This window comes from Ylistrum balloti, unplaced genomic scaffold (genome assembly GCF_031769215.1).
Source record: "Ylistrum balloti isolate Yb309-2 unplaced genomic scaffold, AGI_CSIRO_Ybal_v1 Utg369870, whole genome shotgun sequence".
NCBI lineage: Eukaryota > Metazoa > Mollusca > Bivalvia > Pectinida > Pectinidae > Ylistrum > Ylistrum balloti.
In genome coordinates this window covers 28,176-43,215 of record NW_026782013.1, presented here as the reverse complement: position 1 = coordinate 43,215, position 15,040 = coordinate 28,176, and the positions used below count along the sequence as shown (strand labels likewise).

The window sequence follows — 15,040 nt, the reverse complement described above, 5'->3', positions numbered from 1 at the left end:
GATATTTGATGATCTGCAAAATGAAAAATTTTTTTGAAAAATTTAGTCTTAAAGGTTTAAACAAAAATAAAATCTACATACAAGTATAGTATTTATCGAGTGGGAAGACCATCAAAAGGGATATTTTATAGTGTGATTTGTTAATTCATGAAGATTTATGGTACAAAATAAATTGATGTAGAGAAAATCCGTAGGAACTCTTATAAATCTCAAGCTTGTTGACAGGGAAGAAAGGGTAACCATGTTCCTCCTAGGGCCTCTCAAGCATCCTATGTGCCCCACAATAAATTGCTGTGAGATGACGCGGCAGTGTTTACCATGGGATCGATACAGGACTGGGGATTACTATCTGGAAAGTATTGAACCTTTAGACAAGGAAAGTGTTTCATCTTAAAACTACAGACATTTCACCTGTGTCACACGAATATACTGCCACTTCACATCTTTTTATGTGATAACAATACCAAACATCCTACATAAGGTCTGTTTATAGGACACCAAACCTTTAAGGCTACAACCAACATCCTACATAAGGGTTATTTATAGGACGCCAAACCTTTAAGGCTACAACAAACATCCTACATAAGGTCTGTTTATAGGACACCAAACCTTTAAGGCTACAACCAACATCCTACATAAGGGTTGTTTATAGGACGCCAAACCTTTAAGGCTACAACCAACATCCTACATAAGGTCTGTTTATAGGACGCCAAACCTTTAAGGCTACAACAAACATCCTACATAAGGTCTGTTTATAGGACGCCAAGCCTTTAAGGCTACAACCAACATCCTACATAAGGTCTGTTTATAGGACGCCAAACCTTTAAGGCTACAACCAACATCCTACATAAGGTCTGTTTATAGGACGCCAAACCTTTAAGGCTACAACCAACATCCTACATAAGGTCTGTTTATAGGACGCCAAACCTTTAAGGCTAATACAAACATCCTCAATTTCAAAAGAAAATTCCTCTGATTGGTGATTCACTTTAATTATATTCCATTTTGTCAACATTTCTTTAATCTAATCTTGTTTTAAAATTTTCACATTTATCTAACATAAATGGTTTTTATCCTTAGAATTCATTAAATATTGCATTTTACACTACGTTGTCAAAATGTCTGTCTCATCATCTTGGTAACTTTAGAAGCGCAGAGATGACAAGAACATATATCTAATTATCTGTACCAAAAACATCCTTTCAAAAAACTGCATCGTTAAGAATGTAAATCAAGCTCATCGTTTTATCCATAATGTTTATGACTACTGTGAAGTGGGTAAGTTTGTTCGGGTGGATAAACAGTGGTTTGGAGAGTATATACTGGTGATTGGAATCTCATGCAAATGGCTGACAGGTAATTTTACCTGTGTGACAGGTACTGTGTGTAATTAGGAAGGAATGCCTTTCAGGATAATTTTGTTTTCTCTTATATTATCACACCAGCCAAACGAATATGAAAAGAATGCACTGATGACTCAACTTGTCACCAAATACTGGTTTCTGTACCCAGCAATATCAACTGTACTATATCAGTTTTCAAGGATGGGGACAACAAGATATCTAGATTGAAACATAGATATTCAGATTTTTGCTCAGAATACATGAAAGGAAAAATAAATGACATGAAGGTACAAAAATAGCTGAAAGTAATAACAATAATAAAATTATAAAATTAATGTTTTATTTTAAAACAATGTCTGGATAATTGTGTTTTATTCATAAAATAATTATAGCTAGTCTTTTTTTAGCTGGTTCAAAAGGAAGCAGTTACATGTCTATACAATTGTACTGTAATTGAAGCAAGAATAATACCCATGATTACACACATATTATATACAAAAGTGAAACGCTATCCTTTAATCTTTTAGCTGCATGCAATAAATGTATCCCTTCTCGATCTACAACCATACCTTTAGCCATCTCGGGACAAAGATTCCTGCCCCACTGATTACAATGGACACAGGGATAGCTTCAGACATTAACCTCCACTAAAATTTAACAAGGCATTTTTCAAAAACATCTCAAATGAAACATAAGTAATTATTCCCAAACACAAGGATTTTTTCTGACAAGTCTTTAAAAGAAATAGAAGTAATTATTCAATCATCGAAACAGAAAACAAGAAAGGAGAAAGTTGATAAATTGTTTAAATGTCTGAATAGCCTGGGGATATGATTATAACAACAATGGATGGCGTTGCTCTATTGTTTAAACCACATACTTGGATGTGAACTTTGTAACAGGTTCCAAAGTGTTTCAAACCAAACACTGTACAGGTAATTCAAAGGGAAGTTATAAGCCAAAGGCTACTTAGAAAAATAATCCAAACAAAACAATGGACTGAAGTAGAAATTATTGGCTCTTGGTACTTATAATGCTTTCTGCAGCCTGGTAAAGTCCATTGTCTGGGTTGTGTTACACATCTTTTGTGTTTGGAGGTACTTTTACTATGATGACGGCTGGCATGACCCAACAGATTCCCTACAAACCAGTCGGAACCTAAACTGTTTTCTAAATGGGACTTAAAAACATCTGAAATTATTGTATCAATATAACCTAAATACTTTGCAGATGAAAGTTATCATCTTAAGGTTTTTTTTAATTTTTCATTCTTTTTTACTTAATATTTTATTTAAAATGTTGCTTTTAATTTGGAAATAAACAGGTTAAATTCTCAAGTTCATCTTCCACTTGGCTGATTTCTATTCTTCAGATAATTTACTTTATGAAATCAAAATATTTATTTTCGGAAATTATTACAAATGATTTTTTTATTTCATAAAAACTGTCCCTGAGATATGCAGTGGAGTAGGTATTTGGAATTAAAACTAGACCTTTATAACTAATTTAAAAAGATTAATTATGACTATGATTTAAAGATGACAGTTCACACAAAATCTCATGCTGACAAAATCTACTACTCTTAACTTATTTAAACAGACAGCACTCCCCCCCCCCCCCCCTTGCCTCTCCACTCAGCAACATACAATATACTCTACATGGTACAGGCCAACATCCAACTCTTTCAAACTTTCCTTTTATTAAGAAATAAACAGTTATACAGAAGTGTTTCTGTATGGGTATGTCAGTGTGGTCTGACAAAAGATTCCTCCTCTTCAATATCATTACATTTATTCCACTTAACAAATTCCTTTTGATGGTAAAAATCGATTTGTGGGGCTTTATCAGTTTCTATAATGGGATACCTGACCGTGTACTACCGTGTTATACTTGAGGCCCTCAAGGGGGAAACTTATGTTGCCTCTCAATGTAATTCAAGTCTTCATTAATCATCCTGTTTGACAAAAATATGTTCCATCATAAAATTCATCACACAACCTCTCCAATGAAGACTGATTTCATATAAAAATATATACATATTTTCATACCCATTGGAGCCCCGGTGATGGGGGAGTGAAGTTTTTGGTAGTCATGGTAACACAGAAGAAATCTTCCTTTTAAGGTCTTGCAAATAATACAAAACGAGACTCAATTGAGATGAAAGTACTATAATTATTGTAGATTTCGCTTAGTGATTTTTTTTCTTTCAAATCAAAGAAAGACCAAATAGATATATAAGACTTGATCATGTCGGACATCCCGTGATAATTTGGCAGCGTGCCAGGGTACCCGATATGGCGAATCCTTAGTATTCTCGGTAACTGAATCACTTGTAAGAATCATATGCAATTAAAGTCACGGGTATGTTTAATGTTTGTCTGTATAAATTGCACGTCTGCCTTTTAATATAAACGAGACAAGCTGTGTATAAACCTGATCACATCCTCATCAATAAAATCGCTCAACGGACGTCCAAATATACATTCCATTACTGAGATATACAATAACGGTAGATTCTTGAGATAGCGTTTAGCTTTGCCGGTTTAGACATGACTTCGCGGATACTGTTACACGGATCCCTGCCACACAAGGATGCCTCGAATCTTTCTTAAAAGATACACGAAGAACAAGTTGACGCGGACAAAATGTATGACTGAGTTTTTGAATGGTTTGGAAATCTGCCATCTTTTATATTAGTATTTCAACATTTTTTTGGGCTGTAATGATCGTCTCAATTCTACTTCCAAGGTTGAACCCCATAGAAAACATTTAAATATGAAGGCTGCCTACGTAAATTGTGAAGCCCTAATCACAAAGATAATGCATGCGTTAGTCTCCTACAATATTGCTTCATTTGGTTGTAACAGAGGAAAATTGGTCGGCAATCATCACCGAATAGAGTCGTGTAGTTTTACATAAGTTCTGAAGAAGATGAGTAATAAGACGGTTGTTAACATTCTCTTGTATAAAAGAGTTAACACCACGCTTTGATGACTGTCCGTGCTGAAATTATTCGTATGAACATCTTGTAATTGACATCCAGAGTACCAGAAAGATTGAGAAATTCTAATTATCTGGTCAATTATACAGACTAAAAGTATAAAAAAAATCACATGACACGTTACAATGACTTAAAATATATTTACTTCAAGTTACTCATCAAATACATTCCATTTAGAAAGTTTTCAAATCCCAAAAAACACCTGCATCATGGAAAATCTTTCAATTATTTTTAGTCACATCCGCGATAAAACAGGCCCAAGTTTTTACTGGTTAAACAAACATATGGTAGGCTTTATTTAAACAAACTTCCCCAATAATGATCAAATTCTTTTCATAATGAAACCTAGCAAACGAAGAAAAGAAGCCGTTCGAATGCATCAAAACGTAAATGAGAATTGAAACAGCCCGATGTGCCGTGATATCGCACTTCTTGTGTTAAAGTCAGCTTCAAATACATTTCCCTGCGTGAGTTAAACGTTTTGAATTCTGTCCAGGTTTTTATCCACGAAGGTTCAACATCGATAAGCGAGGAAATATTTACATAACTTCCACAGTCCCCTCTCCTTTTGTATAGCATCCGCGTCTTGATCAAACAGCCCGCTATCGACTGAGAACGTCCATGAATTTACCTACAGAATTTAGCCTCCTTTCACACCAGGAGCTTTGTAAACGTCAGTATGAATAGAGCATCCCTTTCCTTATCAATATGTCAATTTCTCAAAGTATTGACTCCCCAGCCAAGCTATGAATGGCCAACGATAAATGACTATTCCCGTTTTCTTTACCTTCGTTGAAAACTGAACCAACTAAACGTAACGGCCTTTTCAGAACTTTGTCGCGCATCCCGCCACTATTTGCGCAATGAGCAGGGAAATTTTGACAAGACAAAATAAAATCCTTTCAAATTATTAATGGATTTTTAACGTGAATTAAAACATATTTTAATAATTTGAACGTTTTGGGGTAAAAAGTTTTAGATTGAAATTGCGTAGGGAGTGTAAGTCGGCAAATACCGATTTTAACGTGTTGTATTTTGAACTGTGTAATTGTCCTGTATGATATGTTAGGTCTCTGACCTCAAGTGACCCAATGAATAGCCGACTACAGCTCGTTAACAGTCCGGGGAAATCCGAATACTTTTTAACGTGTGACTGTGATGGGCCATTAATAGAGCACTTCATTTTACCACAAATAACGTACGGTAGAGACAGCGAATCAATGACTAGTAAGTGAACAATGTTTAGATGATTCCCTGTAAATCAATTATTTGTAAATAACTAATCATAACGACAACGGGTTATGATTTTTTTTCTTAATCCGGAAACTTGCAAGATGACACAATGGCTTCGAGCAAACTTGTATTAACCAGGCATCAGACCATTCCTCGTCTGATCGCACAAGAGAATGTCCGAGTACAAACCACAAACCACTTACAATCCCCATCACTCATACTTATGTATGCCTTCATTCTCTGCTCAAATTATGTCTTTATTAAGTGGGTTTTTTTCAGTAAGCACCCTATCAGATGGACGACATGCAACGGTTTCCCGTGATTTTACCTTGATGCCATTGAAGGAATCACCAATTACGTAACTAAAGCTCTTCGTGTCCTATGAGCGAGGACACACAGATTTGCCACCCCGGGTTTACCAGTACACGTGACAGGTAATTGCCTATACATGTTGTAGGTAATATGGCGTTATGTGCTGCTGGAAGCGAGTGGGGTATCATGTGTTTGTCTGTTTGGTTGTGAGGTTCGTGCAAGAATTGTCAAGCCGCTATTGTCGCCACGACAACAAACATCTTGTGAGAAGCCGTGTTTGGCATATATACGGGTACCCATCAATGGCGAGGTCGTGTACTCCAGCCCCCTCCCCTCTCATTATCGCTGCCACTTTGAATGTCTGCCAACACGAACCTCGAGGTTTCAGCAACACTGGCGTCGGACAGTCAATTGTGGCGTCCATCGACCAGGTACGGTGAATACACCAGTATACTTAATTCAGAGCTTCAAATAGGAAGCTGGCATCTTATATCTCTGCTTTGTTTGTGCACAGAATCTCTAGACTCGATAAGTTAGAACGCCCTTGACAAGTGCAGCAACTACCATTGTGAAGAATTATTCAAATGTATAAAGAGACTTATCCACTTTTATCACATCAGTCAACAGCTTCCTTTAGGTCTGCTTTTCAATCGCCATCACGTGTTCATCTTGCTTTTACTGATCAATTAAAAGGCCGGGTTTTGTTGTCGATAGTTTTAAATCCATTCAAAATATATCAACAATTTATCTGATGAACAATTTATTGACAGCATATGATTGCAAGTCTTTATCAAAATAGTTTTATAAACATCAAATATCTACGTGTACCAAACATTTGACAAAATCAGAAGCATCCCACAAGAAAGCCGTGCACCCCAGTCAGTCAGCCGGCATGCCGTCGTACCCATGCTCAGCTCTCCAATTCGTGTCGAGGAGACAACATGATTGATTCAGTAAATGTGTTCAAATCGATATTTGTGTGTTTGCATGTCTAAAATGCCACCTAGAAACAAATGTGAAGCGATCAGGTAAAATTCTTTCACCCAGAATCGTTGCTCGAGTAAAAACAGTAACTTGCTTTGTCACAAATCCCCGCATCAACAGTTCGAACGCGCCCGTGCTCTGTTGGCAGAAGAGCGCGGGATCTCCAAGCATCTCGAGCGAGATACAACATGCACTTGGCTTTGATGCTCGCTTGGCATACAGGGTTGATAAATATATTCAGAATTCATTTAAATTTCTCATTTATAAAAGTTGCAGTGATTTGAGGCGACAAAATGCTAATGGTTAATCGAAAAACGGAGTTTGAACAAAGACGAAGGCTTCCTGAAATAGTTTTAAGTATTTCAATACACACGTCAAATCTTGTGCATCTTTGAAATTTAGATACGGTTGGATGCTGGGGAGATTTACTGGTATATTTAAAACCCTGGTGTTGTCGAATCCGTACTAGACGGATACATACACAAAAAGGAGATAAGATATTTAATAAAATTCACAGTTGCTAATTATTTGTTGCTGCGGAGCAGAAAAGCTGTTCTTTTGAGTCCTCGGGCTGGCAATAACGGGTGCCCATCTTTCCACCAGATTTCAGTTACGATTTTAAATCAATCTTAAATATTTGCACGCAACATTTAAATGATGAAAACATTTTAGCTACATGACTCATCCAAGTTTTTTTTACGTCATAATCCATTTCCAATATTTGAAATATCATTAAAATCCAATAAACAAGTAAAAATGCATTAAAGAGGCGCAATACGGAGTTTGTGTTACCTACACACACGACATGCTCAGTCGACCATTTATCAACAGCTGATTTCATTCCAAACTCCAGCTGAAGCATGTATCATAAGCTTTTGTATATACTTAAAGCGAAATTTTCAAATTGTTTTTTATTGAATAAATTAAGAAACAATAAATTGAATTCCTCTATGAATTCCAGAGGTTTGTGTTGTTTCGAGTTAACATCAAATAAATATATATATATAGTAAAAATATGGTAAATTCTCCGTGAATATATATATATCGGATTAACATACTATTACTTTTTGTTAAGCTGGTGAATTTTTTCCGTAATGTCGGCGATAACCTGAATCTAAATTGGATGGATGAGACAAATTTGATTTCCTCGAGATATCTTAATATCTATCTAAAAGTTGCATTTGAATGCGAGATAGCACGTCATACTACATCACGTGTCACGAGCCCCGGGGTACGGGCCACCATCACTTGTATCACTAATAACGTATATAAGTTATGATAATGGATGAGCGGGGAAGCTGTCCAAACTTGCTTTAGAGAAAACACTGCTAAGAGCAATAACCATCTTCACCTACCCAGCTATGTGTTAAGTATTGAACACACTATTGAAGGGTAATATTGACTCTGGCAGCTCTCAACAATTAAAAGCTAGGCAAGGCATCCCCCTCAGGGCGAGCTGTTCCCCGGGACAACAGAAAACAAGTCCCAATTCACCGACTGACAAACACAGTCAAACATCCCACTTGGATGAAAACCGACTTAGACTACGAACAGAGAGAGGTAGAAGGTTTGACATCAGCGGGTTTACCAATATTTATTTAAGTAGAACGCACCTTTATCTGGGGACCGCGTGCAGCACCTTATGGTATAAGAAATCGATGACACTTATAGGCTTTAATACTAATGCTACTCGGGATAAAAAGTCGAGATAGAAAACTGACATCATACAAATAGTAAATAATGTGAAATGAAAACATTTGGACTTCAGATACTGGAAATGTGTTGTATATATTGTACACGAATTTTAATGTTATTAAATACCCTTTTGTATTTGTTTTTTCCCACAGCTTTTTCGACAGAAGAATAATTTGACTTAATTTTCCATGACTTCTAACGTTTACAAGTGTCACTCGTTATAAAGTGTGTAGAATTGACGCTACTGAGTTGCAGCATCCGTAATTACGTTAATTAGCATTTTCAACCCCGGTGAGTTTAACTACACAAAGAGGGTACACTTTAAATCGAATTATGTATGTATTTATGGAAAATTCGTGTAGGTTGACAACGTGATGTCACGTTACATCCGCGTTACTTAAACGCATATAACATGTACATCGTTAAACAGGGGTCATGTGACTCGATAAATATTAAACTCTGATGATTTTCATTTGCGGATATTGTCTATGGAAACATTTTTTAAATTCAAACTAAATCATTACCATGTAATGAAATATATCCTAGTTATGTTTGCAGTGTCATGGCTGCTGTCGGCTCGACATGTAAAATGGACCTGGCCAAGCGACATTCGGACCCTGTCCACTCTTTGTAGACCTCCTGGTACAGATGGTTTGTCCTGAAACAGTGGCTCCATCAACCCTTTGTTCTTTCACAACTACACCATGAATGTCTCGTCCTGACTTTATATTAATTCATACAGATAAATATGAAGAAAAAAAACATTTTTTACAAAGGACTGGGGCGTTATAGAATATTTGGTAAACGAACACCATTTTCCAGAAAATTTAAGATATTTTTCAGAATTGAGCTAATTGAAAATACTGAATAGATTGCGCCTGATAATCATCCTTTGATACAAAGAAAAGGCTTCAATTCGAAACAATAACATGGCTTTTTCACCACAGAACCGTTTCTATTTTTGTTTAACACTTAACTGGCAGTGGACAGTGAGGGGTATTAAATGTCTGAATTAAGCCCGCTAACTTGTTTGTTCAGGCATCAGACTGCCCATTACACTGACCAGAACACCGGCCAAGGACCTGTCACAACTGGACGAACAAGTCCACCGGCAACTTCTGCTTCCTTATAAGGGATGAAGGCGGCTTAGCAATGTCCGTGTGTTTAATCCCGTGGTGAAAGAACTCCATTTATAGCATATTGTTGTCGTGAAACGATTGACTTAGTATATTACTCGGGATGAATCAATAATACATCAAAAGAATACAATAAAAATTGTGTTATTTCAAAATCGTATGTAATTAACATCATTACACAAATACTAACGGAGAAACGCAACTGGAAATGGTGACTATTAAAAGAATTGGTGAAAATGAAAAATAAAATTGGTAGTTTCATTTAAATTTTCATGTTTGTTTTTTCCTAATTGTTGGTTTCCCTCCTTTGTTGGTCATTATAAAGCAATAAAGCATCGCCTATTTCTGTCATCCGAGTATCGACAAAGTTGCAAGGACTTTGTCGGTAACAGATCAGAAACATATTAGTAATCGCTTTAACTGATTAGGTTCAAAACAGCAAGCCTCTCTACCATCCCTTAAAACGGGGGATTAACATCTTGGACCTGTAAGGTGGAGGTCAAGATGCTTACTGACCAGCTCCTATTGTGGACAAGACCGCTAGATCTAATCCCTCATACCCTACTTTTGTTCGCCGGATCTTAATAGATGTATTTAAAGAAATTAATCTGAAAATCAAGGTATACCACAGCCAAATTGTGTTCAATTTTGATATATTAGCGGATAAACAGACCTGGATTATCACTGGTGCAGGCTCGTTACAGACGACCAACAGGTTATAACAGTTTGACTATCAAGTACCTACAATATATACAGTTATAAAAATGATGTTGTACGAACATCAAAGATATTTTAACAAACATATATATAATAGGGACATGGATTTGTACCATTACAGTTTTATATTTGCGTGACAGTACAGTTTTTATATAAAAAGAATGTTCTATTCCCTCCAAAACGGACCAAATATCAAAATTACCTTTCTTACTTGTTATAAATAATTAATCATTCTTCTACAGATAACAAAGGCTTTATTTACATAATTGTTTAGAAAATTGATTGATACGGTGGTATTTCTATTAACCCGCAATCATTCGGCCATTAAAACACAGTCGAGATGTTGATTTTATTGTTTTTTGTCACGAGCTACATCCCAGCCACTGCAGCACCAGACATTTCCCGCCACAGAGCGTGCACGACCGGTGTGCTATTCCAACACCGGAAGCAGACAACATCTGCTGCAGTCTATCCTTGCGTCTGTGTAATGCAATCTTATGCACGCAACGGTATCACGCGACGTGTGACCCACTGCCTTGAAGAGCGATAAGGATGACGAGGACAAAAGAGGGAGTGACGAGATGTTGAAATGCTGATAAACAGAAGGTCAACATTTCGGTCACCACGAAGTCAAAAGCGAATGAAGAGTTCGGCTGGGGCTGAGAAATGTGCCATGTGATGCTTGCTGCACTGGAGAATCGTGAACCGCCTTATCGCCTCTATCTTATCGCCTTTTGATCAATGACCTTGGTTTGCTGACAATGTCACATATGAGAGTTCCAACTCAATATCTATTTGTTTATTTTAAGTTAAGTTAATCGAAGCCAGATATGCAATAACGCCCAGTCACCAAGCCTAATATCAATTAAAAGGGTTCGACCAAGGCGTTCCGATAAAAAAAATATATCGGTTGGGTAATTTTGAGGAAACCCTTATTTTACAAAAAAATACTTCAGGTATGACCAGGGACGTACAACACGTCCCATGTAAGGCTTTAGCATGGAAATGCGATTCGTCGCAGACTCGGGCAAAAGTGAAAAGACTCGCGAAATGCAATAATTTGAAAGAAAATAATTTGTTGGTGATTTCACCCACCCTTGCTCTCTCCTAAAAAATCCACCCTCTTGTTAACAACAACTGGAAGTGGTGATGCTGACGTCACGTGATCCCTCGAACAAAGATGGACGATGGGTGGTTGATGGCGGATATTAAAAGGATGCACTGAGGCACGTTATAGCACAGGTGTGGAGCCTTTTCAGTGCGGGAGTCAATGCTTTATATTGTGTTTCTCTGAATAACTTATGGGAAGATGTGGTTAGTCTTCATCCTCATCACTATATTTTGCCGCATCTGATCAGCCAGGCGTGACGACCGACTGGGTGAATTCTTCTGCTTGACGTTCCACAACACGAGACTGAACGCTGTCGATGTATTCAATTGGTAATTCACCAGGAAGGGTGTGCAGTCGCGTTTATTGGGCCTTCCAGGTACTCTAAAACCTGATTCTAATCAAACCTGGTGTTTGCACTGTACACTTCATCTGTCAACCCCATAAAACCTGGCCAGGGCCGTACAAATACCCTAATCAAACATCCGGGGTAGTGATGCTGGTCTAGCGCCTAGCAACCACTTATTATCTAGGGGTAATTCTGGGCCCTATCCTAACACGAGCTCCTATCTCGGCGGCGGAACACCTGCATCATCCGAGAGGAGAGTGTCGGCATGCTGCGCGAGGTTTATCGCAAGTGTATGATGACACAGGTATGATGGGGCTGGTTTACGACACACTACAGGTATATTTGGCGATAACGGCTCCAGCGGGAAACTCGAGGACAAAGGCTAGTCCATATAGCTGGCCTGTATACAAGCCCAGCATCATCTAGTCAGGTCGTGAATATTTCATAGCCCGCCGTGATGGACGGTTAATTTAGTGTCATACCGGAGATGTCAGGTAGCCTTTACCTGTATCTCCGAACAGTCTGGACGTATCTGTGAGGATGAGGATGAAGGAGGTTATTTATACCGACACACTAGTAATTTGATAATTGCGTGTACCATCTGGTGTCGGTGGAGTGAAATTACAGGTTCACAATTGAAGGCCCTTCCAATTCAAACTTTTTAAAAATTTTTTTATAAAAATTGTAAATATGAGCTTCAGCTGGCTCTGACAGGTATAAACATTTGAAAAATAAGCAAACCATCAGACATCTATTGTCAACAAACATCTTCCTTTTCTACACATGTACTGCTAAAGTGTGCCCACGCATGTATCTAGTATCAAATATATTAAATATAGTCGGCAGGTGAGGCTGTATAGATTAGGGATGAAGATACACCTGTTGTATCTGGGAACAGGTCCGACAGGTATATAACGGTAGGTATATAAATGACATGGTTCGACACGATGAATCCTAATCGGCCAGTCTACCCTACTTCTAATCACCGGCTTTTCACACCCTTTAACTAATTAAAGGTGACACGCCATTTACCTGTGTCAGTCCAAGACACTATAACAACATGTGCTAGTCTCGGGAGCTAGGGTTGTTAGGAGGTAGCGGACTGTCCGGAGGGGGGGTTACACAATCAACATGTATGACCACCCCACACAAACAATCACATCAACAAACAATCTATTGTTTGTAACAGAACAAAAATACCTACACATAATACACAAATTTCAAAATTACGTTAAAAATATATGAAAACTAGACACATTCAAGATAAATCATCTAATTTAATAAGTAAGGAGAGATCGCCTGGTACCTGTCGAAACACAGGTGGTACTTTGTGGGAGTGCGTACCTGTCGATATCGTCACAGGTGATGAGGATAACGTGAGTCAGACACACAAAGTCACGCACTGGGAACTTTAGCGGGAGAAAAGATACAGCGATACCGCGAGACATGTGGGAGAGGTTCGGTGCTCGAGAGGACAGGTACCTTGGTATATACACTGCATCCGTCCCACAGCAACATGTAAACCAGCTACCCAAACACGACACCGTGTCAAACACAATCACACACAATAAACAACTTCCATATTTCAAATTACCCACTCTCATCTTCATCCCGTGTCTCATTTAAATTTGACACGCATGTACACAATACTATATATATATATATATAACATGACGCGTACCTGTCTCAACCCCCTTCATCCCAAAAATTCAAGATTCAGGGATTGAGGTCACGGTGTGATTAATCTTCACACAACAAAAGCTTAATTCGTCAAACATTCCTTTAGATCCATTTCAGCTTCCCTATAGTTCAGGTATCTTAGCCGACAGGTAAACACACCTGAATCGTTAATTTACATGTACCTGGCGTTGGTCCATATAAGTACATACTATACAACCAGGTAGAAACTTCAACAAAAGTTATGTACGGGAGATGACATGACATAACTGTCTTCGAGTAGCTTTCGGTTTAGCTGAATAATTAATTATAAATAGTGGACTTACCTTTCAGAGGCCTAGGGTTGGCCTGTTTTCTCCTGGACATGATGCGATACTACGGACTGCTGTTCATCCGCTCGGATGTGAAAATGACCAAGATGATTCTTGGAGCATGCGTGCTGCCTCACTGTCGGGGCACACGAAGGGATCCACTTTACACAATACCTGTTGAACAGGCTATGAATAATTAGCCAATGAGGCTGAAACGCATTAGAACAGGTAACCATGTACGTACCTGTTAGAGTGGGATTACCTGTGATTAGTTGTTTACAGGTAAAAAATGTTACAAACAATCTAAAAATGTAAGAAGATGTTATGTTTGTGTATATGTATTGTGTAACGGGTAGGACTTTATCGATCTGTTAACAGACGATAAAATGGTCCTTACTCCCACTGTAGCCCAATACCAAACGATCTACCTGTTACCGGGTATAGGATTATTAATAACGATAGACACAAACCGCTGAAATGTCTGTGTTTGTCTACCCCAAATAATAGTCAATATTTTAAGATGGTTGACTATTAAGATGCCATAGAATGGAGATAGGAGATCTCTGCAGTAATTGGATTTTCTAGATGTATTGTGACGTAGATCATAATATAATTTTGTTCTGTTAACTAGAAATGAAATTCATCTTTTTATCCTGTTACTAATAAATAAATTTGATTGGAAAATTTAAGATAATTATATTTTTTTATTTCTTTTTTTATTGGAAGGGGAAGATATTTAAAGTTGATGATAATTGTTATGTAAATCGAAAAATTAACATAAAGTATTTGAAAAATTAAATAATAATGGAGTATCTTTAATGTATGAATGTTCCAATACTCCTCAGTTACTAATTAGGAAAAAAACTTGCTTCTTAAAAATAATATTAAAATTAACAATGCACGGTGCTGTTTAGTAATATTTGAGTTTACATGTACGCACTGCCAACATATCAGTTAGATACCTATTGAAATAAGCTTTGTTATTTATTAATATATTAATTATTCGCTGACTTTGGTGAATTAATTTGCCATCTTTGGTTTCCAATTACGACAACGTTTATATACTTTTTATACTGCTTATTTGCAATAACTTATCTAATTTTAAAGCAGTTTCTAAAATTATGAAAAAAAACAGATGTCAGACGGCATTGAGAAAAAGCAATATTAAATATCA

General features: G+C 37.4%; 1 protein-coding gene across 1 annotated transcript in view; it reads right to left on the bottom strand.

The window, feature by feature from the left end:
• The window catches only part of LOC132545986 (ras-responsive element-binding protein 1-like), a 48,892-nt gene extending 34,971 nt beyond the window's left edge, over nt 1–13,921 (bottom strand). The window contains exon 1 of the mRNA XM_060209673.1: nt 13,882–13,921. Coding sequence (XP_060065656.1) covers nt 13,882–13,921 — 40 coding nt within the window. The remainder of the gene's footprint in view (nt 1–13,881) is intronic.
• Between the last annotated feature and the right edge of the window lie 1,119 nt (nt 13,922–15,040).